Here is a 24,990-nt window from a genome sequence, read left to right as displayed (position 1 = left end):
AGAGGAAAACCTGCCTTTATTCTGGAGCTTTTGAGTGGACAGGAAACAATGTTTTACCTGGGACACAGCTTCTGCTGGTAGAATACATGTATAAAGGATATTGAAGATGGTAACTCTTTTTTCTCTGCTTGCCATACTCTTGCAAGTGAGATCACTTTATTTTTCTAGCATTAGAGGTTCTATCTTTGGAATTCTGATATAGGCTGAAGACCAGCTGAGACACATAATCACTACTGTATTCTTCAACTTTACATTGGCACACAATCTTTGTTTTATTATTGGACCACATTCTGAAAGTCATTCTTATATATCAATTTCTGCATGCATGGAGAAACCCATGCCATCAGTGCTGTTCATCTGGAAAACCTTTACTATTACAGATGTTTATTAACCTTCCTACTGAGGAAGATGTGCTGGCTAACAATAGTGCTCCATAGTGATTGGCATCCATCTCCTGCTTTTCTCCCAGAGTTGTCTGGAGTCTCATATGTAAAGAACAAGATAGGGGGCTGGAGAGAAGGCTGAGTTTAAGACTGCTCTTCCAGAGGTCCTGAGTTCAATTCCCAGTAACCACATGGTGATTCACAACCATCTGTAATGGGAGTGGATGCCCTCTTCTGGTGTCTGAAGACAGCTACAGTGTATTCATATACATTAAATAAATAAATATAAAAAAAAGAAAGGAAAAGATAAACCCGATTTCTGGAGAATCATATTGAAATGGCAAGGTAAACCCATTTATCTTGGTTTGAAGGACCAGGTCTCATTTTTCAAATGGCCATAAAAGCCGGGCGGTGGTGGCACACACCTGTAATCCCAGCACTCTGGGAGGCAGAGGCAGGTGGATTTCTGAGTTCTAGGCCAGTGGCCAGCCTGGTCTACAGAGTGAGTTCCAGGATAGCCAGGGCTATACAGAGAAACCCTGTCTCGAAAAAATCAAATCAAAAAAAAAAAAAAAAATGGCCATAGAGCACCAGCTTCGGGAATAGACCAAAAGAAACTGAAAGAAAGTCATAAGATACCAACTCTAGGAATATATTGTAAAATATAGAACAGATTCAAAAACCTCCACCCCCAGATACCAGTCATGGGATAACAACAACAACAAAAAAAAGAATAATATCTTATCTCAGAATGGGCTATCTGCACAGGGCAATCCTATTTCATAATACGGTTAGAAGTTTATAACATAGGCATGCAGACAACTGGAAACATTTGACCCCCTACCACCCACCAATGAAACTGTAGATTACTCTAGTTTCCCTGGTTCTCTATTAAAAAAAGCTTTCATGCCTTTGTCTGTGGTTACTATTGCAAAGAATGGTTGACTCCTGTATGATGATTGTTTCTGCAAAATAAGCCCTGTTTCTCTTTGCATGCTATATGAGACTGAGGTCTTCCTTCAGCAATTTTCAGACTTTTCATTATGTGGCAGATGAATATTATCTACAGTTTTCCTGATGTAAGTGTGAAATCACAGAAACAAATACATATTTTCTGTTCTAAAATATCTCTTTTATCCTTAGTATCCTTGGAACTATTCTACCAATGGGTCATATGGTAAATAATGGATTCAAGGAGGTTTAGTATGAGAGGAAGAGGGGGAGAAAGCGGGGAGGTAGAAAAGAAGAGGAGGAGGTGGAGGAAAAAGAAGAACAAGAAGAAAAAGGACACCAAGAAAAAGAAGAGGAAGAAGGAGGAGGAGATGAAGAAATTGAACAAAAAGAGGTGGAGGAGCAGCATGAACAGGAAGAGAAGCAGCAAGAGGAAGAGGTAAAGGAAGAGGACAAAAAGGAGGAGGAAGAGGAAGAAATTCCTTCTTATTCCTGGAAGACAAAAGGGTGGGCTATTGAACAATAGGCAAAAGTGATACTGAAAGACAAAACATGCCAAACTAAAAGAGGGTCTCGGCCTGGACTAGAATGCTGGGCCAGGAAATCTTATGTTGCTGTGTGCCTTCAGCACAGTCTAACCCTAAGGGAGGTACTCGTGTCACTCAAGATTCACTGGCCAATCAGGGACTCCAGGAAGACCCTCCAATCAGAAGAAGAGGAGAGTTCTTCCAGGTGCTTTGTTCAGGCTTCAAGTGCAGTGCCATTGCAAAGCAGTCTTCTATGGTTGGAGTGATGAGCTTTGACCTCTACAGCTGAGTGCCCAAGGGGAGAGCCAGCTGTGTGCTACTGAGTCTCATCATGGTGAGCATGTGGCCACTGCCCCTAATCTGAATTAGCAGTGGATTGAGAAATAGGAGGCAGGGTAGTCGCCCTCCCTTAGACTGGGTGGAAACTAGCAGTCACCTTGTGGTGCTAGCCACTAGATATTCACATGGGTTGCAAATAAATAACATCATTATGGGAGCTGCATCTGCACAAAGCATTTAGAGAAAGGGATTTTGTGTAGAAACATCCTTAGCACATGCCAAGTGGGGAGAGGCCTATTTTGTCTGGTATCTTCTAGAACTTATGCCCTTGCGATTTAAGATCCATTTGGAGTTAATTTTATGGGGGTTGTAAACTGCATCTTACAGACTGGGTATCACACCAAATGTAAACTGTGATGAGAAGAATAGAATCTATGATGTAAAGGATTTTCTAATGATTGGAAAATAGTCACACCTAGCAGAATTTAGGTGAGGGAGGAACTGCCTCTAAAATACCCACAGGTAAGTAGCATGGTAACCGAGCATCTTAGAGATTAGGATGCTAGGGTACACGTGGTTGTTCATCAGGATTGTCGGGAAATATGGCTCCAGATCATAACAAAGGAGATAACCCTGATTAACAAACAGCCACTAAGCCCATCCCCAGATCAAGGACAGTATTTTTAAAATCTGCTCAATGGAGCATTGTGGGGACACAACCAGCATGAAGGCCTGGTGTGCCATACAGGATCTTTTTTTCCTTGAGAAATGCATACTTCTGTCACATAAGCAAGACATCTGGTGAAGCCATTTGAAAAGGACAATCACTGTTGTGACTGGGACAGGCCTGCTCATGAAAGGCATTCCATGAGGCCTTCATGGATAGAGAAACACATAGCTCCTTCTCAAACCCAGCCACACGCTTGGCAGAGCCTGTAATGTCCTAGGGCCTTTCCCTAAAGCCTTGAGGTATTTATCTAAAAAACAAAAACAAGAAACAGAGCTCCTTCTCTGAAACCAGCCCCATATGCTTGGGAGAGCTAGTAATGGTCGGGGGCTAGGTTCCTGAGATTCCAACAGTTCCTACCACATGGGGCTGATGATATCAACTCCAAACCACTGTAGGCATGGTGTCTTAGTCAGGGTTTCTATTCCTGCACAAACATCATGACCAAGAAACAAGTTGGGGAGGAAAGGGTTTATTCAGCTTACACTTCCACGTTGCAGTTCATCACTAAAGGAAGTCAGGACTGGAACTCAAGCAGGGTTGGAAGCAGGAGCTGATGCAGAGGCCATGGAGGGATGTTTCTTACTGGCTTGCTCCCCTGGCTTGCTCAGCCTGCTCTCTTATAGAACCCAAGAACACCAGCCCAGGGATGGTACCACCCACAAGGGTCCCTCCCGACTTGATCACTAATTGAGAAAATGCCCCACAGCTGGATCTCATGGAGGCACTTCCCCAACTGAAGCTTCTTTCTCTGTGATAACTCCAGCCTGTGTCAAGTTGACACACTAAACCAGCCAGTACACATGGTCAGTAATGTTGGTGAGATTACCCTGTTCTCACTGAACAGCATTGTTTGTTTAGATTCTTCCCTTGCACATTGTATGGTTGATTCTGCTAACTTCATGGAAGTCTATTTCTTTCCATTTCCCCTGTAAGCAGTATACAAGCTGCTATCCTTCAGAAGGTTCCTTAGCATAAGCCTTATCTCCTGGCCAAGCACCCCAGATTTATACTTTCTATCTTCTACGTTTATGTTTTACATCTTCTGATACCTTCCACTTAAGATTGTGTCAGTGAATAATGGCTTGCTCTTTCAGAGTGTTGATGAGGTTAAGAAATAATTGTTGAAATATATTGACTATATAAATCTCCCAGTCACTAACTGGCTAAACCAAATTGTCTCCACTCCATCCTTAAATTGTTGACAGTATAACCTAGGGTGTAAACCTAAAAGAGACATAAGGATGACAGCATATATGTGATGCATAATCTCGTCTACCTTGGCTCTTCTTTCAGCTTTAGCCAGAGCTAGATGAATGTTATTGTTACAGAGATTTTTTTCTTGTAATTAATTGTGTCTTGGTTGATTTCCTTCTGATTTCCTCCCTGGGAAGACACATTGATTCTAGAATAGCTATATTTTCAGGTCTGTAGAACAGTGGTTCTGACACCAACTAAGTTGCCTCAGGGGCACTGGCACTGATCCCAGTGTGTTGCTCTCCAGGGCAATGACCTTGCTTTCCTCTTGATTAAAGTTTCTACATTCTTAAGTTAAAGGGTAGTAGCACAACAGAGTTTTAATATTACCCATGTGAGTCATGGAATGAACTGTGCATTGCAGTAATAGAGAAAGGATTTACATGTGGAGCATGGTTTCTGTCCTCAGACCAGAACAGGAGGAACACTGTCCTATGTACAGTGCAGAGTGAAACAGGGAAGGCAATAGCTAGATAATAGACTAACTCAAGTTAAAGGCACTCAGCTGCAGTTCTCACCATTATGAAGAAAGATCTGATGATGCAAGGTGGGTAATTTTGTAGCTTCCTAGCAAGTGTTAATTCACACATTTTAATATAAACACACAAGATTGGTTGGTGTACAATTTGGAGAGGTTAGGTTGGTCCAATGAGTATTGAATTTCCAGTTAAGGTACTGTCTTATGTGGATATGTACAGTCCTCATTGACACAATTGGTCAGCTCAGATATCTGAGACACAGCCCACTCATCACTGCAGCTGTGTGTGTCAGTTTGCAGAACTGAGCAACTACCAGTTCACATGGGGGAAGATCAAAAAGTATTTCATTAAAGCCATTGCTCTTTTTCAAAGCAAATATATCTGTTCACTTTTGCAATTATATTTATTTTCCTCAAAAGTCCAATGTTGGCATTACTTTTTACATTTCTTTTTTTTACAGAATCAGTGCTTAATCTGTCATTGTTTCAATTCTCCAATGTTCCATGATCACTAAGAATTTTAATTATTTTTTCAAATTGCTTTGATTATTTGTTTCTGTTCATAGCAATATCTTCAGTAGCTCAGGCTTGCCTTATCCTATATAATTCACAATTACTTTGAACACTCAATTTTGCCTGTGCCATCCAGTTCCTGGAAGATAGTCCTGCAACACCTATAGGTTGTACCATGACTAGTCAGTCGGAAGGAAAAAAGACCAGTACAGGAGTGTTTTCTGAGGTCTCTGACCTTTGGGGATAATTAGAAATAAAGAAGAAGCTGTGTAAGAATTGACTTTACTGACAACCTTTGAAGCTGGCCTAGTCACAACACAAGGGAGGGGAGGATGGAAGGTGAGGGCTTTCCTGTGTGACAGTAGTGGGCATGGGTATTGAGTACTCAGGTAATCATTTTAGATGATCAGTAAACATCAAAACTGAACATTTTTCAGGGTTCACAGATCTTGGAAGTCTACGAGCTGAGTAAGGAACTGAACTTATAAGCCAGACTACTATACTAACACTAGTTCAATCAGTACAGAATAACTTTCAAACTGATGTGACTGTGTCTGTCAGGAGCCATAATGGGACAAGCTAATATACTAGCAGATGATCATCCTGAAATGCCTGCCCCGGTTATTATATAATCTGCGACAGGTGAGCTCCCATTCAGCAAGGCTGTGGGGGACTAATTTATGGAAAGATTCCTGCTATTTATTTGCTTTTCCTGTTATTATTATACATTTATAATAATCAGTAAGTAATAGCACATCCCTTTGGAGCAGATCTCTACAGATCCACAAAGATTTATTGTCTTGTAGTGGTGCTATGTAGACAAATAAGTGACTTAAATTTTAATAATGATCCTATAAGAATTCCTAAAATTATATCTGTGATTATTAAGTTCTTTTATAATGGGGCTGCTACTAGGATCTTTTTCTGTTAGTCAAGACTGCAATAAGAACTCTGCCAGTCTCCCAGTTGTCACAAGTTAATTCCTCTTAGATGGCAACAAGACTTTCTCCTACTCAGAGCACATTCCGAGAGGTTGTAAAAACAATTAACCAAAGGTCATAAAAAGGAACTAGGATTTATTATACGTGTTATAACAGAAGATAAAATATTGACTGAGTTTATCTATACAAAACTTCACTTATAATTTAGTTATGGTTTTAAACTTTTTTTTTTTTTTTTTTTTTTTTGGTTTTTCGAAACAGGGTTTCTCTGTGTAGCCCTGGCTGTCCTGGAACTCACTTTGTAGACCAGGCTGGCTCAAATTCAGAAATCCGCCTGCCTCTGCCTCCCAAGTGCTAGGATTACAGGCGTGTGCCACCACAGCCCAGCTAGTTTTAAACTTTCTATGAACTGTAGAGAAGACAAATGATAACTAGATAATTACTCCTAATGGATATGCATGTAAACATTCTCCGTTGTAAACTTCTATTTCAATTTATGACTCGGTATTTTGTGTGAACTTATGGTGAACTTTGTAACATGTGATCATGTATTCAGAAAGATGTTTAAGGGCTGAGGACAAGAGAAGTCAGACCAGAAGAATTGAGTGAGAGGAACAGAGCTGAGAGAATAACTGAACTGAGGAGACTTTTTAGCCAGAAGAGAACAAGATTAGAAGGAAAATGCAGAGTGGAATATCTTAGAAACTATAAATAACATAAAATAATTAAGAGAACAATGCGCAGGAGGCAGAGGGAAAGAGGAGCAAAGCTGCTGCCGAGAGCAGAAGGAGCAGGCAGGCTTCTCCTCACCACGGACAGGACAGGTCCCATGGAAAGGACAAGGCAAGCTGAGTCTTATTAAGAGAAACAAAGCCTTTTTCTTACAAACATGGATTTAATTCATTTAGCATTGAAAGGGTGGAAGCTTTTTCTTTCTCGATGCAATAAATATTGTACATCTAGAACGAGTGAGTTCTTTCTAAAAGCACTGGTGCTTGGTCTTTTGCTCCATATGCATATGTAAGTATGGGTGTGTGTAATTGTGAGAATGTATGCATGTGTGTGTAAGTATGAAATTGTGAGAATGCATGCAAGCTGGGCCCAGCTGACTGCATGAAAATATGTATGAAGCTGTATGTATGAATTTATGTGAGATTATGCATATTCACTTATGTAGAAGTTTTTCTTTCTGCATGTGTCATTCTCTTCTCCTGGTTCAATAGAAGTTTATTGCTCCTAACTTCCCCCTAGACAATAGGGAAAAGGCTCTAGCACCTAATCCTTTACTTACTCTCCCACTGTTTTAGGATGAGGTGTTAAATGCCTGAGACTGCAGTCTCTCCCTCATAGGAACACAGAAGGCAGGTCAGCTATGTTAGCCTAGTAACTTAGACCTAAATAAGTACACTTTTTATTATACAGCAACCCTAAATTTTCCATAAGACAAAGTCTTGCCCCCGCCGACGCTCTTCCCCCCTCTGCTGCCTCAAGAAGAACCAAGAAGAAAGAAACATCTTTGCTGGGGCTGGCTCCCAGCATGTGCCTAAGAGGATAGTTATTTTTCTTGTCTGAAAATGTACAACCTGAGAGAAAAGAGGTAAGTAATACTTGCCGGGCCTGGTGTACATGCTTAGGCCTGGAGCCTATGGGACCATAAAGCCTGTTTCAACTGTCTAAAATAATGTCTGTGCCTATATTTAAATGATTTGAACCGTTTCCTTCCTACCTACTGCTGAGTCTCCATCTCTGGGAAAACTAGTTGATATGCTTATTTTATATCCCAGCATCGCTCAGTCCCTGCATCTTACATGGTGTTGCTGGCATACCCCAACATTTAGCTCTGAGTGGTGGGGTGTGGAACCCTTTTCCCAGCTGATGTCCCACATGCCTCTAACCTGGTCCTATAACTAATATCTGTGTACTGAGCTTCATGTTCCTAGGATTAAATTATTCATTTCTTTATTAATTTAAATTTTTGTTGTTGTTAATCTGTGAAAGTTTATTCCTTTATTGAGTGAAAAGACTCTGTGACCTGGGCAGGTCATTCAGAAAGAATTTTGCTTGGGGTGAACTGAATGCAGATACCAACACCCATGTTAACTACCTGCTACTCCTGATCCAGAGGATCTGACACCTTCTTCTTTGTGGTGTCACTTCCACACACATAGAAAATATTCTCTATCTCACACAAAAGCAAACATATGAAAATAGGGACAGACATGTTCTTAAAAAGTGCTCATATATTATAATGCAAATAAAGCAAAGCAAAGAAGTTTATTTCTGTAATAGAAATCATACACTGCTTATAACTTTTTAAAAAATCTGTTGATTTTTTTGTGTTTGTTTTTTGTGGTGTTTGTTTGTTGTTTGTTTATTTATTTTGGGTTTTTTTTTCCAGACAGGGTTTCTCTGTGTAGCCCTGGCTATCCTGGAACTCACTCGGTAGACCAGGCTGGCCTTAAACTCAGAAATCTGCCTGCCTCTGCCTCCCAAGTGCTGGGATTAAGGGCGTGTGCCACCACAGCCCGGCTTGTTTTGTACTTTTTATTTTATTTTATTTTATTTTATTTTATTTTATTTTGTTTTATTTTATTTTATTTTATTTTATTTTATTTTTGGATTTGGGTTTTTTTTCGAGACAGGGTTTCTCTGTGCAGCCCTGGCTGTCCTGGAACTCACTCTGTAGACCAAGCTGGCCTCGAACTCAGAAATCCGCCTGCCTCTGCCTCCCAGAGTGCTGGGATTACAGGCGTGCGCCACAACCGCCCAGCCATTTTATACTTTTTAAACTCTCTATTTTGTAAATGTTGTACATACTGACATCAGTCATAGAAAAAAAACTGGTTTCTAAGTGATCCTAAGAGATATCCTTTTTCTTAACATAAAAGAGTGAGATAGTTTTAGTTATCAACCCTGTTTCTTCCAAATTTGAAGTATCTGAATGCTTAAACTCTTCAATGTGATGGAAGAGACTCCACTCCCAATCTACTTCCTATTATTGTCAAAGAGGAGAACCAGAATGAACAAGATGAGTGCTGGCCACTGATTTTATAATTTTTATTCTGATTACAATCTTGCAGTTCTTATTTAAATGACCATGCTAGAATCACAGGTCTGTTTTTGTGTTTCCTTTTTCCAGTGCTGCCATCTATGATGTATGATTCATTAGTTATAATCTAATTATATTGTTATTTCTCTAGGAAATGATAAACCTTCACTTTAATTCGTCTTCTGATAATTTACTGTATTTGAAGTTCTTTGAGTTTTTGTTGGTTTGGGAGCTTTCTGTGGAAAAACAGTTTTAGTTTTCTCTTCTTGACTTGAAAAGGTTGCCTCCTAATTTCTTGGAAAATCTATGCTTTCCATTTCTTGCAGTCATCCTTTTTAATACTAAAGGGACTGTTTGAGGTTCTTTTGTTTGTTTGTTTGTTTTGTTTGTTCATTTTTTGAGACTGTGTTTCTCTGTGTAGCTCTGGCTGTCCTGGAACTCACTCTGTAGACCAGGCTGGCCTTGAACTCAGAAATCCACCTGCCTCTGCCTCCCAAGTGCTGGGATCAAAGGCGTGCAACGCCGCCACCACCACCCCGGCAGTTTGGGGTTCTTAATACTTTCTCATATATTATGGTCTCTGTCTCCTAAGTTGCTTAAATTGCCATCCTTTTAGAGCCTACAATCATTTGAGGAAACTACAATTAAGGGAGTGCCTCAAGCAGAATGGCTGTTTGCTAACCTTGTAGAGATTTTGATAATGAATTGACAAGTGAAGGCTCTTCCTCTGAGTGTGGAAGAAGCCCTAAGGAAGTGGGTTTGGGCTGGATGAGAGAGCTAGCTGAGCATGAGACAGTGACCAACCAAGAGAGCAGACCAGGAAAACAGTGTTTGCCCATGTTTTTTCTGTTATTTCAAACTTGAGTTTCTATTATAAGCTTCCCAAATAATGGAATGTCATCTGAAAGAACCTGCCAAATAAACCTGTCTGTTACTTGGGACACTTTTGGTTTTAGGATTTAATCACAAGAGTTCTAACATGCAAGTTAGAAAAATAAAATGCTAAGCAAAAGTTGTTTGCTTAGATGCAATTCCTTACTGGGATCGGATTTGAGAGTCTGTAGACTTCATCCACTTCCTCTTCTTTCTGTTTATTCTGTTTTGCTTGAAACTCATCCTTCAGCTTCCTGCACATGCTGTCATGCCTTCACTGTAATAGACTCTAGCCAAGAAACAATAGAAGCATTTGCTACTTGCTGCTAAGCTACTTTGTTTACCTAGTGTTTTCATATTTTTAAACTTTGCTGTGTTTTTGAAAATGTTTTTGTGCAGCCCTGGCTGTCCTCAAAGTAGGCCTGTAGACTAGGCAGGTGTTGAACATAGAGATCAAATTAATTATGGTTTTGAAGTACTGGGATCACATGTGGGCCAACATGCCTACCTTTTTTTTTAATTGACAGTCGGGCCAGTAATATACATCTCTTTCTATGTCAAGCATATGCTTTTGTGCTCTGCCTCACACACCTCTTGATTTTTGAAATTTCACAGATATAAATCTATTTCTAAGGATAGCATGCACTCATGATGTTAATACTGCTGAGCCTTCTCAGACGTTGAATAGCAAGTGCTGAATGTTTTTCTACCTGTTGCATTTGTTGTGATGTTATGTTAGAAAGACCATGAGTCTTTTGCCTGTAAGAATAAATATGCACCTCATGTTTGCCCAGTCCTCACAGCAGTCAGAAGATTGCCTGATGCCTTCTGAAACCAGAATAATGGATAGCTGTGAAAGCCCTGTAAATAAAGGGAACTAAGCTCACTTATTTGGAGAACCAGCAAGAGATTTTCATGTTGCATGTAACCTTTTAACGACCCCTTCTTAACCCCTGGACAGGTACACTACCAGCCACCAAACTTACATCACTTGGATCCGCACATGAAAGTCTCTCTCTCTCTCTCTCTCTCTCTCTCTCTCTCTCTCTCTCTCTCTCTCTCTCTCTCTTTCTCTCTCTCTCTCACACAGACACACACATTTATATTTTTACCCTGTCTTATGGCTCAGTGGCTGGGCTATTCATGCCTCCCACAGCTCGTGTGTCCTTTCATTTTTCCTTGCTCAACACTCTCAATCTTCCCTCAGCTTAGCTGTCCAATTACCCTCTCCTTGCTAAACACCACAAATCTATTCTCAGCTTAGTTGCATTTCTAACCTCCCACCTAGGGAAGCAGCCAATGACCTCTCCACTTGGGATCTCACATGGCTGGTGACTCTCTCTCCCTCCAAAGCATGGTGGGTCTCGCTTTCCTGATCCATCCCTCTCTTTCTTCTCCGTAGGGAACCTGGAAGTCCTGCCTCTTCCACCCATCCATTGGCTTCTAGCAACTATATTGATCAATCAAAAACCAATTAGAGAGAAGAAGCTTCAGAGTTTACAGGCAGATTCCCAATCAGAGCATTAGAACCATGCCTTACACTTCACTGATGAGTTACATCTCCTGCCCTATGTTGTTTACATCTAATCGACATTAACATTGCTACTATTTTCTTCTGTCTAATTGTAACTGTTTAAACATATATTTCTTTTTGGTTATATCTTATTATTGTTATAGTTTGAACTGGTATAACTCAGGTTTCTGGAAGGTGAATACAGAACTGAATTGTATGTATCATTCTCCTAAGAATTTAAGTAAAAATCTATGAGTTCTTTGTATATTTCTGGGTTAGTTGATTAATTCTGGCAGGGGATACAGGGTCTTACTACGTACCTTTAGTTGTCCTAGAACACACTGTGTATACCACACTGGTATCAATGTGATGCTTCTGCCTTTCTTTCCTGACTGTAGTGTTAAAGGCAGAAGCCAATAGACCCAGCATACATATTGATATTTATAGTTAGTAATTATTAATGCTAATGTGGTAAGCACTATTGCTCTTGTAGAGTTTGTCTCCTCTTTATATCCATAATTAACATTTCTCTAGAAAAGCTATATCCCATTCAAAGGGCTGGGAAATTACAGGGGTGAGCTTCATTATTAAGTTTCCTTCTAATAGGACTTGGTAGTAACAATAAAACTTCAGTGTCAGTAAATAAGTGGGGCAAGGCACAGAATTATATGAACACATTGTCTACAAAGAATACATGACCAATGTTGTCTCTATTATGCTTTCTTTTGTATATGTTTATGCGATACTCTAGAATGCAATAACTTATGAGGATGTGCATGTGAACTTCACTCAAGAGGAGTGGGCTTTGCTGGATCCTTCCCAGAAGAAGTTCTACAAAGATGTCATGCTGGAGACCTACAGAAACCTCATCATTATAGGTAAGACTGTGAATTCTCTTTCCCATTTTAAAATTTAAGAAAACAGTTCCTTCCTTTGATGCACTTTTGTAATTTGAATTGAGATGGAAAAAGAATTTAGTGAATTGCCAGGCGGTAATGGCACACGCCTGTAATCCCAGCACTCTGGGAGGCAGGGACAGGTGGATTTCTGAGTTCGAGGCCAGCCTGGTCTACAGGGTAAGTTCCAGGACAGCCAAGCCTATAGAGAGAAACCCTGTCTCGAAAAAACCAAATCCAAAAAAAAAAAAAAAAAAAAAAATTAGTAAATAAATCATGCATCACTCTTAAAGTTCACTGAAGATAGTAATTTGCATTTTGCATAGTATCTATACATACATTTTCTGTTTTAGGCTTTAGTTGGGCAGACCAAAATATTGAAGAGCATTATCAAAGATCTGGAAAACATGGGAGGTAATTTTCATGTTCAAGCTCATACAAATATGCCTTTGAAGAGATTTTAATGGCTGCTGAAATGTTTAAAGAAAAGCAACAGTGTAAATAAGCACAACTTAAGTATATTGATGAGTCATTCTAACAAAACCATGATCCTCAATGTCCTGTATCTGATTTGTTTTTGCAAGGCTTTCCTCTAAGAAAGAGAACATGGAACAATGCCTTCATCTATATCTCCCTTTGAAATACAGCCTTATAAGAGCTACATTGTACAATTGGCAATCCATTTCTGCTTATTTTGTAAAAGCTACACACATTGAATAGTTGATGAATATATGTCCAAAAGTTTCTATGAAGCCAATAGTTTATAGTAAAGCTAGTGTTACTCATTTTTTGGCAGTGACATTGCTAAGTTTAGTTAGATTGGAAGTTTGTGGGAGGTAAGGAGGAGGTTATGCAGTAACCTTAATCCCTATATCACATGTCTAAAAGGAACAATAAGTCAAACCTTCTGAATGCAGTGTTCAAACATTTTATTTGTTAGTCTTCCTTTCATTAGTATATAATATATCATAATGGATACAAACAATGTATACAAAAGGGATACCGAAGGAAACTGTATCTCTCTCTCTCTCTCTCTCTCTCTCTCTCTCTCTCTCTCTCTCTCTCTCTCCCTCCCTCCCTCTCTCTCTCTCTCTCTCTCTCTCTCTCTCTCTCTCTCTCTCTCGTGTGTGTATGTGTGTGTGTGTGTGTCTGTGTGTGTCTGTGTGTGTCTCTCTCTCCCATAACAATTAGGAGATAAATACTGGGTGGCACTTAGTGCAGACTTTTGAACATGATACAAGTTTACAATTAATTGGTTTTCCAACTTCATTGGCAATATGTCGGCAACCTCATTCTGTAGAAAATTCTCTTGAGTACTAGGAATGTAGAAATACTTCTATTTCTCTTGGTTCACTTTGCAAATATAGTATGGCCCATAGTATAGTAAAATTTGAGAACAATTGGTGTCTTTAAGCTCTGAGTTCTTCCACTTTTCTTCAAGTATGGGAAAACCTTTTATAGAAAGAGAGTAATGAGCCATGTGATGAATGCTCATACCATCTCAGGTATCTTGGAAGGGGAAAAACAACCCATAATGAAGGGGAACAGCATGAATGTAAACAAAGCGATAAAATCTTAAGGTCTGTTGCCTCTTTATATTTAGACAACTAGGAACATTAAATCATACAGATGAAAGTATTCATCAGTGTGGTAAAGCTTTCACATGTGTCAGTTTTCTTCTCAGGCATGAAAGAAGTCAGAATGCAGAAAAACCCTCTGAATATACTTAGTGTGGTAAAGCCTTTGCTTTATTTTACGTTTGTAAAAAGTCAGTTATTGGTGTCTCTTTTTCGATTTGATTTTCTTTAATGCAGCACCGCTCTAATCTCTTCCTTGTTTACATTCTCCAAAGTTTCACAGTCAATAAAAATTCCTTTTCATTTTTTCACAAGTGGTGTTGATTGTTTATTTTTGTTGAGAACAATGTATCCCACAGTACACCTGGCTCATGCCATCTAATTGAGAATTGTGTTAATCGTCGAATCCTGCCTCTACTGCCAGGTCCTAAGAAGACATCCTGCAACTTTTCCAGGATAGGCTTTGGGTGTCAGTAAGAAGGAAAACTAGACCAGTAAATGAATGTACTCCAACTTCTCTGGCTTTTACTATGGACTTTCAAATGAAGAGGGACCTGTGTAAGGGTTAATATCACTGCCCAATATTAAGGCATGTATGGTCACAGCACAGAAAGAAAGGGTAAGAGGGAGGGTGCAAGCTTTTGAGCTTTGGCCTTACCTGACAGCAACATTTAATAGTGAGGTCATCAATTTTACATGATCGATAATTACCTTGACTGGCCATTTCTCAGGTCCACAGACCAGGCAATCAAGAATATAAAGAAGGCCGGGCACAGTCAGCATGAACAGTTCTAGACTGACCAGACCACTTCCCATGACTAATGGCCTCACCTTGACCCCACTCAGGCATGAGAAAGATATGTCTGACTCCAGCAGTCTGCTACAAGAAAGCCCTTTCAAAACATGATCATCTCCAAAAGCATAAAAGAATATATACTGGAGAGAAAAACTAATAGATATGAGGAAGCCTTTTTACAACGCCATCATTTCTGAATTATGAGTGAACATTCTGGAGTCAAAACCTATGAATATGATCATAGACTTAATCATCATGAATATATTTGTGCTGGCAAGAAAGCTTCTGAATATAAGCAGTGTGGTAAAGCCTATGCTGAGCAAGTTTTCTTCTAATGCAGCAAGGAGCACATACTGGAGAGAAACAGACAGAGACAGAGAGAGAGAAAGAGGGAGAGAGAGAGAGAGAGAGAGAGAGAGAGAAACCTTATGAATTACCATAATGTGGTAAACCTTTCCATGTTACAGTCATCTTTGAACACATAAAAGATCACAAGTCAGAATACATAAAAGAACACACTGGTGAGAAAAACCCTGTTTGAATAATTTGGCAAGGCCTTTGCAGGTGATATTTATCACTTACTGTAAAATGTAACACGGACTTGTAAGAAACTTCATGATAATAAGCAATGTGTTAAAACTTGTGTGCGTACCAGTCGTTTTTTTCTTGAGAAAAATCCAGGCTTCATGGAAACTCTATAAATGTAGTCACTGTGGTAAAATTTTGTACTTCACAGTATCTGTATTCAAGAGTAAAACCTTTTAGCATGTACTAAATCTGTTAACATTTGCATGTTACAATAATCTTTCAGGAGCTACAAGAACTCATAATTAAGGCAGTCCAAGACACCGATGGACTTGCTATGTTCTTTAGCCAACCCAATTACATTAAGTTACACAAAATTATTCATTCTTGAGAAAACTCTAGCAAGTATCAAATATCTGCTCAAGTATGATGTCTCTATTTTGTTTGTACCTGTAAACTCATAGGGACAAAAGCACTGTGAATTTCATTGATAAGGTAAATAGTTTAGAATTTACAGTTCACTTTAAGTCCATGAAATAACTAATTCAAGTGTAAAACTCTACGGCTGCGTATTAGTGCCTTTTTCTTGCTGTGATAAAATATATAGGTATTGTAAAAAAAACGTAATCCAAAACCAGGGTTTTTACCCCACCTTTGGCCATTTATTTTCCAAATAAAAAACACACAGTCTTTATATTTGTAATAATCCTTAATCAGTACAAAAGATTGGCTGGTATCTATCCTCTATGCTATTAAGTCTATTTCCCAGCAAATAATTTTAACATATAATTTGCCGTGTTTCATCTGAGCTAAACTTAACTGCACTTAGTCATTCCGCATGGCCATTATTTTATTATTGACCTAAACTGAGGATGTTTTTTTTTTCTCCATCTACTTTCTTCTCCTCCTTGTGGTTCTCCCTCAACCCCATGTCCAGTATCCCTAAACCTTGTCTTTGGGTTTTCTACCCAGCTATTGATTGACATCATCTTTATTCACCAGTTGGAAGTAACTTGAAAGCAAGGACACATAGCTTCATTTGGGTCTATGTGTTGTTCTTCTGTTCTCTGGGGCTATCAGGATTAATGGTCCTGCACTTAGCATTACAGTACTACAAACCAAACCTCAACATGAAGGAAACTTTTAAAGCATTCCCCTTATGGTTCCAAAGGAATATGGGGTCACCATGAAAGTGCTAGGGCAACAAGTGTCATATGTGGCAGCTAAAGAAGGGAGCACAGAGCTCCTGAGAAGGAGTGATTTCTCTGCCTTCAATCCTCTATGCTTGCTTTCTGTTACATGAGCCAATACCTGGTGAAGAAAACTCTATGGATAAGCATTCAGATTCTACAACCCCTGGGTTATAATAATGAATGCTTGTACAAGAAGAATATCATGAGTAAAACTTTCTTTATTCATCAACTTCTTTTAATTTTAATTATTAGGTTTATCTGTATCTTTGTGTGAATATGTTCATGTGTATGCTGATTCACAAGAAAATTAAGGTGTATCTTCTTACAGCAGGAGTTAGAGTAAGTTGTCAAAACCTGACCTCATTCCTGGGAATGAACTTTTATTAATTACTCGGCCCTGTCTCTAGCCATCTAAATATTTTAAAATGTTTTATATTATCTTGATGTGAGGAAATAGGAAAAAACCTACACAAGAGAAAAACCCTATCTATGTTAATGACCTCATTTTAGACTGTAGACATCACAGATGTTTTTGATTTAAGGAAGACCATCCTATTTCATCTCTTCTTCATAACCTTGAAGGAAATAAATTATTTTCCATGTTCACTTAAGTGTTTTAGTAGAGATCACCAATTGTGGGTGTGGTTTATTTTAAAACATTAGGAATAGGTATTAAAGTTTGTTCTATGTGTTTCAAATCCATTTACAGATGTTCATTAGGCGATTCTTTGTGAGTTCCTTCTGTGTCTTCTGTTCACCTTTAATTTCACTTTAGTTGATAATAGGTAATTTTCTGCTGCAATGTATGGAGTGGGATACTCATCTTCTAAGTGGTCTATTGCTTATTTAAATATGAGGGTCTGTGTGATCATACATTTCCTGTAAGGTTGCTGGTGAAAGCATGTTGGGCAATTCATTCCCTGGAATGAAGCCTACATGACCATGGTGAATGATGTTTTCATGTGTTCTTGGATTGGAGTTTGTTCAGTTTGTTGTGCCCTCATTTTCATTGAATATTAGAAAGTCTTTAATTTCCTTAAAGAAATCGTCTCTATTTCTTCCCTGACCCAGCGATCAGAGGACAGAGGATATTTAGTTTTCATAGTTTGTAGGCTATCAGTTCTGTTCCCCGAGGGAACTTTACTTAGTACAGCTGTGTGCTTTTCACTTTTCCATTGAGGAAGGTTTGCTGGCTAACAATAGTGCTCCATAGTGATTTTCATCTCTTTCCTGCACTTCTGCCAGTGTTGTCTGGAGAATCTCGGGAGCAGGTGTATACTAGTTGCAGTGATCCCGAAATAGCATGAAGTCCTTGAAATAAAGTTCATATTATGCATCCTAAAATCTCTCTTTCATTGTTAATCTCCTTGGAACATTTCTGCCTGTGAATTTGATAGTTCACTCTGCTGAGGGCTGAATCATGGACTGTGCAAACTATCCACCTTGATTCCAGGAGGAAGAGGAAATGCCTGCTGAGTCTAGATGACTGGAAGATAGGCACAAGTGCTACTGAACCAGAAGTCTTTGTGGATCTGGAAAGGGTCAGCTCCTGGTAGAATCCTGGGCCTTGAAATCCTATGGTGTGTGCCTTCAGCACACTCTACCCCTGAGGGAGGTACTCATGTCACTCAAGAATCTAATGTGTATAACCAAATTCATCTGTTCCTAGAGATGTAATCATGTAGAATAATCAGTAATAAACTTTATATCTCACAAAATAGCCTGACATGATATATACACATACATATATACATATATATGTATGTGCGATCTATATTTGGTGATCAAGGTCATTTTGCCATCCTTGCTAACCAGAGGAATTTCACATTGAGCCTTCTCACTTATGATCAAATAACAGGTAAAATATTTCATCAAAAAACACTGTCTTCTTTTTTAGACTGTTAACATATTGTCATATAAAGATTTGTGGAAACATCAAGTCTGTCGTCGAGGGACCCTTGGCCTCAAATAGAAGTCACTCTAAAACTATGCAAGTCAGGCATTTATAAAGTACCATGGAATATGGATGAACTATTGTGTGTGGTGGGTGGGGCTTTGGTTGTAAAAGAAAGAGGAAGGAAAAGCCCTCTGGAGTATAATGTTTGGGGTGTGCCTGAACACCAGCTGCCCTCTATTGTATTCCTGTCCAATTCTTCCCCTGCTTTTTTTTTTCTTGTCAACTACAGAGTTCTGTCAGTGGCAGCACCTTGCACACCTCACATGGCAGTCTACAATTAGAACTTAAAGCCCCTCAGTCCCTACCCCATCATCCCTGTAATGTACCTGCCTGGTAGGCCTTGAGTAGTCTACAGAGACATTCACATGTTTCCCTTTGATTGCGGTCTAGTATGATAGTGGTCCCCATGAACTATTAATTTCTCTTGGAAACTCATTCTCAAAAATTACTGAATCTGCTAGATAAGGATTTCTCTGCATAAAAAGTATTTACTCTTTAACTGAATACCTGTCAGGAGAGAAAGCAGCTAAAAATTCAATAAAAGACTTTGAAAAGGGTGAAAATTCTCTGCTCCAAATTGGTCACACTGAACAAATATGTTAATCTGTCTTCAATTTTGATTAATCATTTCATTTTGTTTTTTATTTATTTTGTTGTTGTTTTATCTGAAAGTGTATTCTTGAGTTGGAGAGATGACTCAAGGTTTAAGAGCTGTGTCTGCTCTTCCAACAGTCCTGAGTTCAAATCCCAGCAACCACATCATGGCTCACAAACAGTCATAATGAGATCTGATGCCCTCTTCAGTTGTGGCTGATGACAACTACAGTGAACTTACATAAAATAAATAAATAAATAAATAAATAAATAAATAAATAAATCTTTTATAAAAATGTATTCTCACTATGAGTCTCTGGATGACCTGGAATTCTTACCTGTTCCAGAACATCAGAGAATTCTGCCCACCTTACCTCCAGATTACCAGCATTATAGGTGGGCATGTCACAGCTAGATAAATCAGTTTTTCTAATGGCTTAATGAGGATGAGTGGTTGAGTTTATCTGGTGAGTGTAGCTAGGATGTAGACTGTGGTCTTGACTCGGCTAACAGAAGTCTACCATGAAATGCAGCCCTGTTGATTTAAACTCCCCTGTCTTTCAAATTAGGAGCAATATTGTTTTGCTTAATCATAACATCTGTTATGTCACCAAAGAACTAGGACAGAGTTCTGTCCTTATTCTATAGAAGGTAAAACTGAGACTCAGAGAGTTAAGTCATTACTGAATAGATATGTGGAACTGTTCTTCTTACTCATGCTGTGTTTCCAATGGCTCACTACATGAAATGGAAGCCACCTAAGCCAGACATGGTGGCAAAGGCCTGTGATCCTGGGGCTTGAAAAGAGGACACAGCAGTTTCAAGATTTCAGTCATTCAAGGTGAAAGATATCAATGAAGTGTGATGCTAGGCCAGAGAGACAAGGTAGAATATGATTAGCTCAGGTCAATATCCAGTCTTCCCTGCAGCTTCAGAAGTTTGGGGTCATGGCACCAGTAAGTGTTAGATGAGGTGTTTACCACCCTAAGTTTTCTATTCTTCATGTTTCTTGTCCAAGACATCATAATTCATTTCAGGATTAGATTCTCCTACAAATAAAGAAATTATCTTCAGGCTTGGATGAGCTCCATAATGGAATATTCAATGCAAAGTATTCATCCCTGAAACCATAAATATGCACTCCACATAAATGCACACAGCAGGTTTTCTTTGTATATTTGTGCATTGTTTTTCAAACTTAAAAAGGAAGATATAGGAAAGAATTTGGGAATGGATAAAGAAAAGATAATGAAGCAGAAAGTGATGCAATATAATTTACTTAACATGTACAAAAATACAATTTAAATAAAAACCTTGCAAGATGAACAGCCTAGCTGTTAAAATAAACTGGACATTGTTAGAGTACACAAGGGTCCCATTCTCCAAACTACCCGGTTGGTAACTATGATTGCAAAGGATCTGCTGCCACCTTCTGGTCTCAGAGTATACAGTGCCCAGACACATACAGGTGAAATACCTATACAAATAAAATAAAATAATTAAATTGAAATAAAATAAAATAAACAAAAATAACTCAAAATACTGGAATTCCCCACAGTGAAGTCATTGTCCGGAGAAAGAGAACAGTCAGGGCTAACTGAAATGTAATTCTTTCTTGTCCTGCATTGATGCATTCACTGCCTTCCTCTGAACCAGCTTACTCAGGAGGAAAAGCTGCTTTTCTTTGACCTTAGAGTAGCTCAGCAGAATTGTTCATGTAAGAGCAGTAACCACTTTATTGTTCGCTGACTTTTCCATGATGTATTCTATATTTGTGTCCTTCCTATGTGTGAGAATTGTGGCATTGATACATCTTTTAAATCTATCTTTGGGATCATATTTCATGATTAAAATGTAAACTTGTGCTGTGAATCTCTCAGTGGCTGGGCTTGCAGACTCCTTTCGCTAATTATATGGCTCAATGGATGACCTGGGGCCTAAAATTTAAAAGGAGTGAAGAAAAGTAGTATATGTGAAATGCAAAATCTTTTTCATGCTAAAACCATGTTTTCTCAGCAAACAATATTTAAATCTCAGAAACCAATGTCAAAGAGGCATCTATTACTAAACAAGGAGTAACTTGAGCATCAAAATAAATGATGATCAATGTTAAAATATTATTGTGCAAACAGAATATGAAATCTCATTATGTTATATTTCATAAGTAAATAAGAAAATAAACAAAATATAAATGTTGACAAAATACGTAATACATATCAGACATGCAAACAGTCACACGTATAATGATTTGAACTATAAAGGGTTTCTTTCATTAAAATACATCTGGGTTCCGGGCGGCCAGCTGGGAGAAGTCGGTGTGATCCGGTGAATCCAGCGGGCCCCAGCGGGAGCCTTTGGGTGCCTGCTTTGGGATCTGAACAGCCTGGGCCACAGCACTCGGTCTCCAGGAAGTGCGGGAGACCTGGTGTGCACCCAGAGGCAGTCTGGGAGCTCACAGTACAGCTTTTTCCTGTGGCACGGAGCTTAGATTCCAGTCCTGAGGCCTCTGGCGGGAGCACTCAGATCTCTCCGCTTCCGGATCCAGATCAGCCTGGGCAGCAACACCACATCTCCAGGTCCTGCAGGAGGCAAGAGGGGCTTCCGGGCGGCCAGCTGGGAGAAGTTGGTGTGCTCTGGTGAATTCAGCGGGCCCCAGTGGGAGCCTACAGGTGTCTGCTTCGGAATCTGAACAGCCTGGGCAACAGCACCCTGTCTCCAGGCAGTGCAGGAGGTAAGCTGTGCACCAGAGGCCACCAGAGGCAAGAAGGGGCAGCTTGCACTGGTGAGTCCAGCATTGACAAGACCAACTAACACCAGTGAGAACTAGATGGCAAAAGGCAAACACAGGAACGTCACTAACAGAAATCAAGGCAATATGGCAACATCTGAACCCAATTCTTCTTTACCAGCATGCCCTGGATACACCATCACACCAGTAAAACAAGATTTGGATTTAAAATCACTGGTCATGATGCTGGTACAGGAACACATGAAGGACATACTTAAAGAAATTCAGGAGAAAATGGATCAAAAGTTAGAAGCCCTTGCAAGGAAACACAAAAATCATTGAAAGAAATCCAGAAGAATACAAAAGCTAATAATGAGGAAATGCAAAAAACACTTAAAGAAATACAGGAGAACTTTGGTCAACAGGCTGAGGTCATGAAAGAGGAAACACAAAAATCTCTTAAAGAATTATAGGAAAGCACAAACAAGCAAGTGAAGGAGCTAAGCAAAACCATCCAGGATCTAAAATCAGAAAACTCAAAGGGAGACAACTTTGGAGATAGAAAGCCTTGGGAAGAAATCAGGGGACATAGATGCAAATATCAACAACAGAATACAAGAGATAGAAGAAAGAATCTCAGATTCTGAAGATACCATAAAAACCAAGGACTCAACAGTTAAAGAAAATGCAAAATGAAAAAACCTTGTAACATAAAATATCCAGGAAATCCAGGACACAATGAGAAGACCAAACCTAAGGATTATAGGCATAGATGAGAGTGAAGATTTACAACTTAAAGGGCCAGCAAATATCTTCAATAAAATTATGGAAGAAAACTTCCCTAACCTAAAGAGAGAGATGCCCATGAATATACAAGAAGCCTACAGAACTCCAAACAGACTGGACCAGAACAGAAATACTTCCTGTCACATAATAATCAAAACACCAAATGTACTAAACAAAGAAAGAATATTAAAGGCAGTAAGAGAAAAAGGCCAAGTAACATATAAAGGAAGACCTATCAGAATCACAGCAGACTTTTCACCTGAGACTATGAAAGCTAGAAGATCCTGGGCCGATCTCATGCAGACTCTAAGAGAACACAAATGCCAGCCAAAACTACTATACCCAGCAAAACTCTCAATCACCGTAGATGGAGAAACTAAGATATTCCATGACAAAACCAAGTTTACCCAATATCTATCCACAAAGCCAGCCCTACAAAGGATAATAGGAGGAAAACACCAATACAAGGAGAGAAACTTCACCCTGGAAAAAACAAGATAGTAAACTTTCATCAAACCCAAAAGAAGTTAAACAATCAAATTTAAAAAATAACATCAAAAATGACAGGAAGTAATACTCACTATTCCTTAATATCTCTTAACATCAATGGACTCAATGCCCCAATAAAAAGACATAGACTAACTGACTGGATATGTAAACAGGACCCTACATTTTGCTGCTTACAGGAAACACACCTCAGGGTCAAAGACAAACACTACCTTAGAGTAAAAGGCTGGAAGACAATTTTACAAGCAAATGGTCTCGGGAAACAAGCTGGAGTAGCCATTTTAAGATCAGATAAAATTGACTTTCAACCCAAAGTCATCAAAAGAGACTCTGAGGGACACTTCTTGCTAGTCAAAGGAAAAATACAACAAGAAGAACTCTCGATCCTGAACATCTATGTTCCAAATGCAAGGGCACCCTCTTTTGTAAAAGAAACTTTATTAAAGCTCAAAGCACACATTGCACCTAACACAATAATTGTGGGTGACTTCAACACTGCACTTTCCTCAATGGACCGATCAGGAAAACAGAAACTAAACAGGGAGACAATAAAACTAATTGAAGCTTTGGACCAATTAGATTTAATGTATATATATATATATATATATATATATATATATATATATATATATATATAGAGAGAGAGAGAGAGAGAGAGAGAGAGAGAGAGAGAGAGAAAGAAAGTTCTATCCTAAAGCAAAAGAATATACATTTTTCTCAGCACCTCATGGTACCTTCTCCAAAATCGACCATATAATTGGTCACAAGATAGACCTCAACAAATATAAGAAAATCGAACTAATCCCATGCCTCCTATCAGATCACTATGGAGTAAAAGTGGTCTTCAATAGCAACAAAAATAACAGAAAACCCACATACATGTGGAAACTGAACAATATTCTACTCAATGATACCTTGGTCAAGGAAGAAATAAAGAAAGAAATTAAAAACTTTGTAGAACACAATGAAAATGAAAACACAACATACCCAAATCTATGGGACACAATGAAAGCAGTGCGAAGATGAAAACTCATAGCCCTGAGTGCCTCCAAAAAGAAAATGGAGAGAGCATACATTACCAGCTTAATGACACACCTGAAAGCCCTGGAACAAAAAGAAGCTATTTCACCCAGGAGGAATAGAAAGCAGGAAATCATCAAACTCAGGGCCGAAATCAATCAAGTAGAAACAAAGAGAACCATACAAAAAATCAACAAAACCAGGAGCTGGTTCTTTGAGAAAATCAACAAGATAGATAAACCCTTAACCAGACTGACCAAAGGGCACAGAGAAAGTATCCAAATTAACAAACTTAGAAATGAAAAGGGAGATATAACAACAGAAACTGAGGAAATCCAAAAAATCATCAGATCCTACTACAAGAGCCTGTACTCAACACAACTGGAGAATCTGGAGGAAATGGACAATTTCCTTGACAGATACCAAATACCAAAATTAAATCAGGACCAAATAGATCATCTAAACAGTCCCATAACACCTAATGAAATAGAAGGAGTCATAGAAAGTCTTCCAACCAAAAAAAGCACAGGACCAGATGGTTTCAGTGCAGAATTCTATCAGACCTTCAAAGAAGACTTAACACCAATACTCTTCAAACTATTCCACAAAGTAGAAACAGAAGGAACACTACCCAGTTCCTTCTACGAAGCCACAATTACGCTGATACCAAAACTACACAAAGATCCAACAAAGAAAGAGAACTTCAGACCAATTTCCCTTATGAACATCGATGCAAAAATACTCAATAAAATTCTTGCCAACCAAATCCAAGAACACATCAAAACCATCATCCACCATGATCAAGTAGTCTTTATCCCGGGAATGCAGGGTTGGTTCAATATACGGAAATCCATCAATGCAATCCACTACATAAACAAACTCAAAGAAAAAAACCAAATGGTCATTTCATTGGATGCTGA

The 24,990-nt window shown here is 38.9% G+C and overlaps 1 protein-coding gene across 1 annotated transcript in view; it reads left to right on the top strand.

Moving 5' to 3' along the window:
- LOC127665201 (zinc finger protein 431-like) overlaps nt 1–17,785 on the top strand; it is a 64,072-nt gene extending 46,287 nt beyond the window's left edge. Inside the window, exons 7-8 of the mRNA XM_052157629.1 lie at nt 12,243–12,369; nt 17,724–17,785. Of these exons, the coding sequence (XP_052013589.1) occupies nt 12,243–12,369; nt 17,724–17,785 (189 nt within the window). The remainder of the gene's footprint in view (nt 1–12,242; nt 12,370–17,723) is intronic.
- Nucleotides 17,786–24,990: the final 7,205 nt, after the last annotated feature.

Source organism: Apodemus sylvaticus, chromosome 14 (genome assembly GCF_947179515.1).
Source record: "Apodemus sylvaticus chromosome 14, mApoSyl1.1, whole genome shotgun sequence".
NCBI classification, from domain to species: domain Eukaryota; kingdom Metazoa; phylum Chordata; class Mammalia; order Rodentia; family Muridae; genus Apodemus; species Apodemus sylvaticus.
This window is presented reverse-complemented; position numbering and strand designations above follow the sequence as displayed.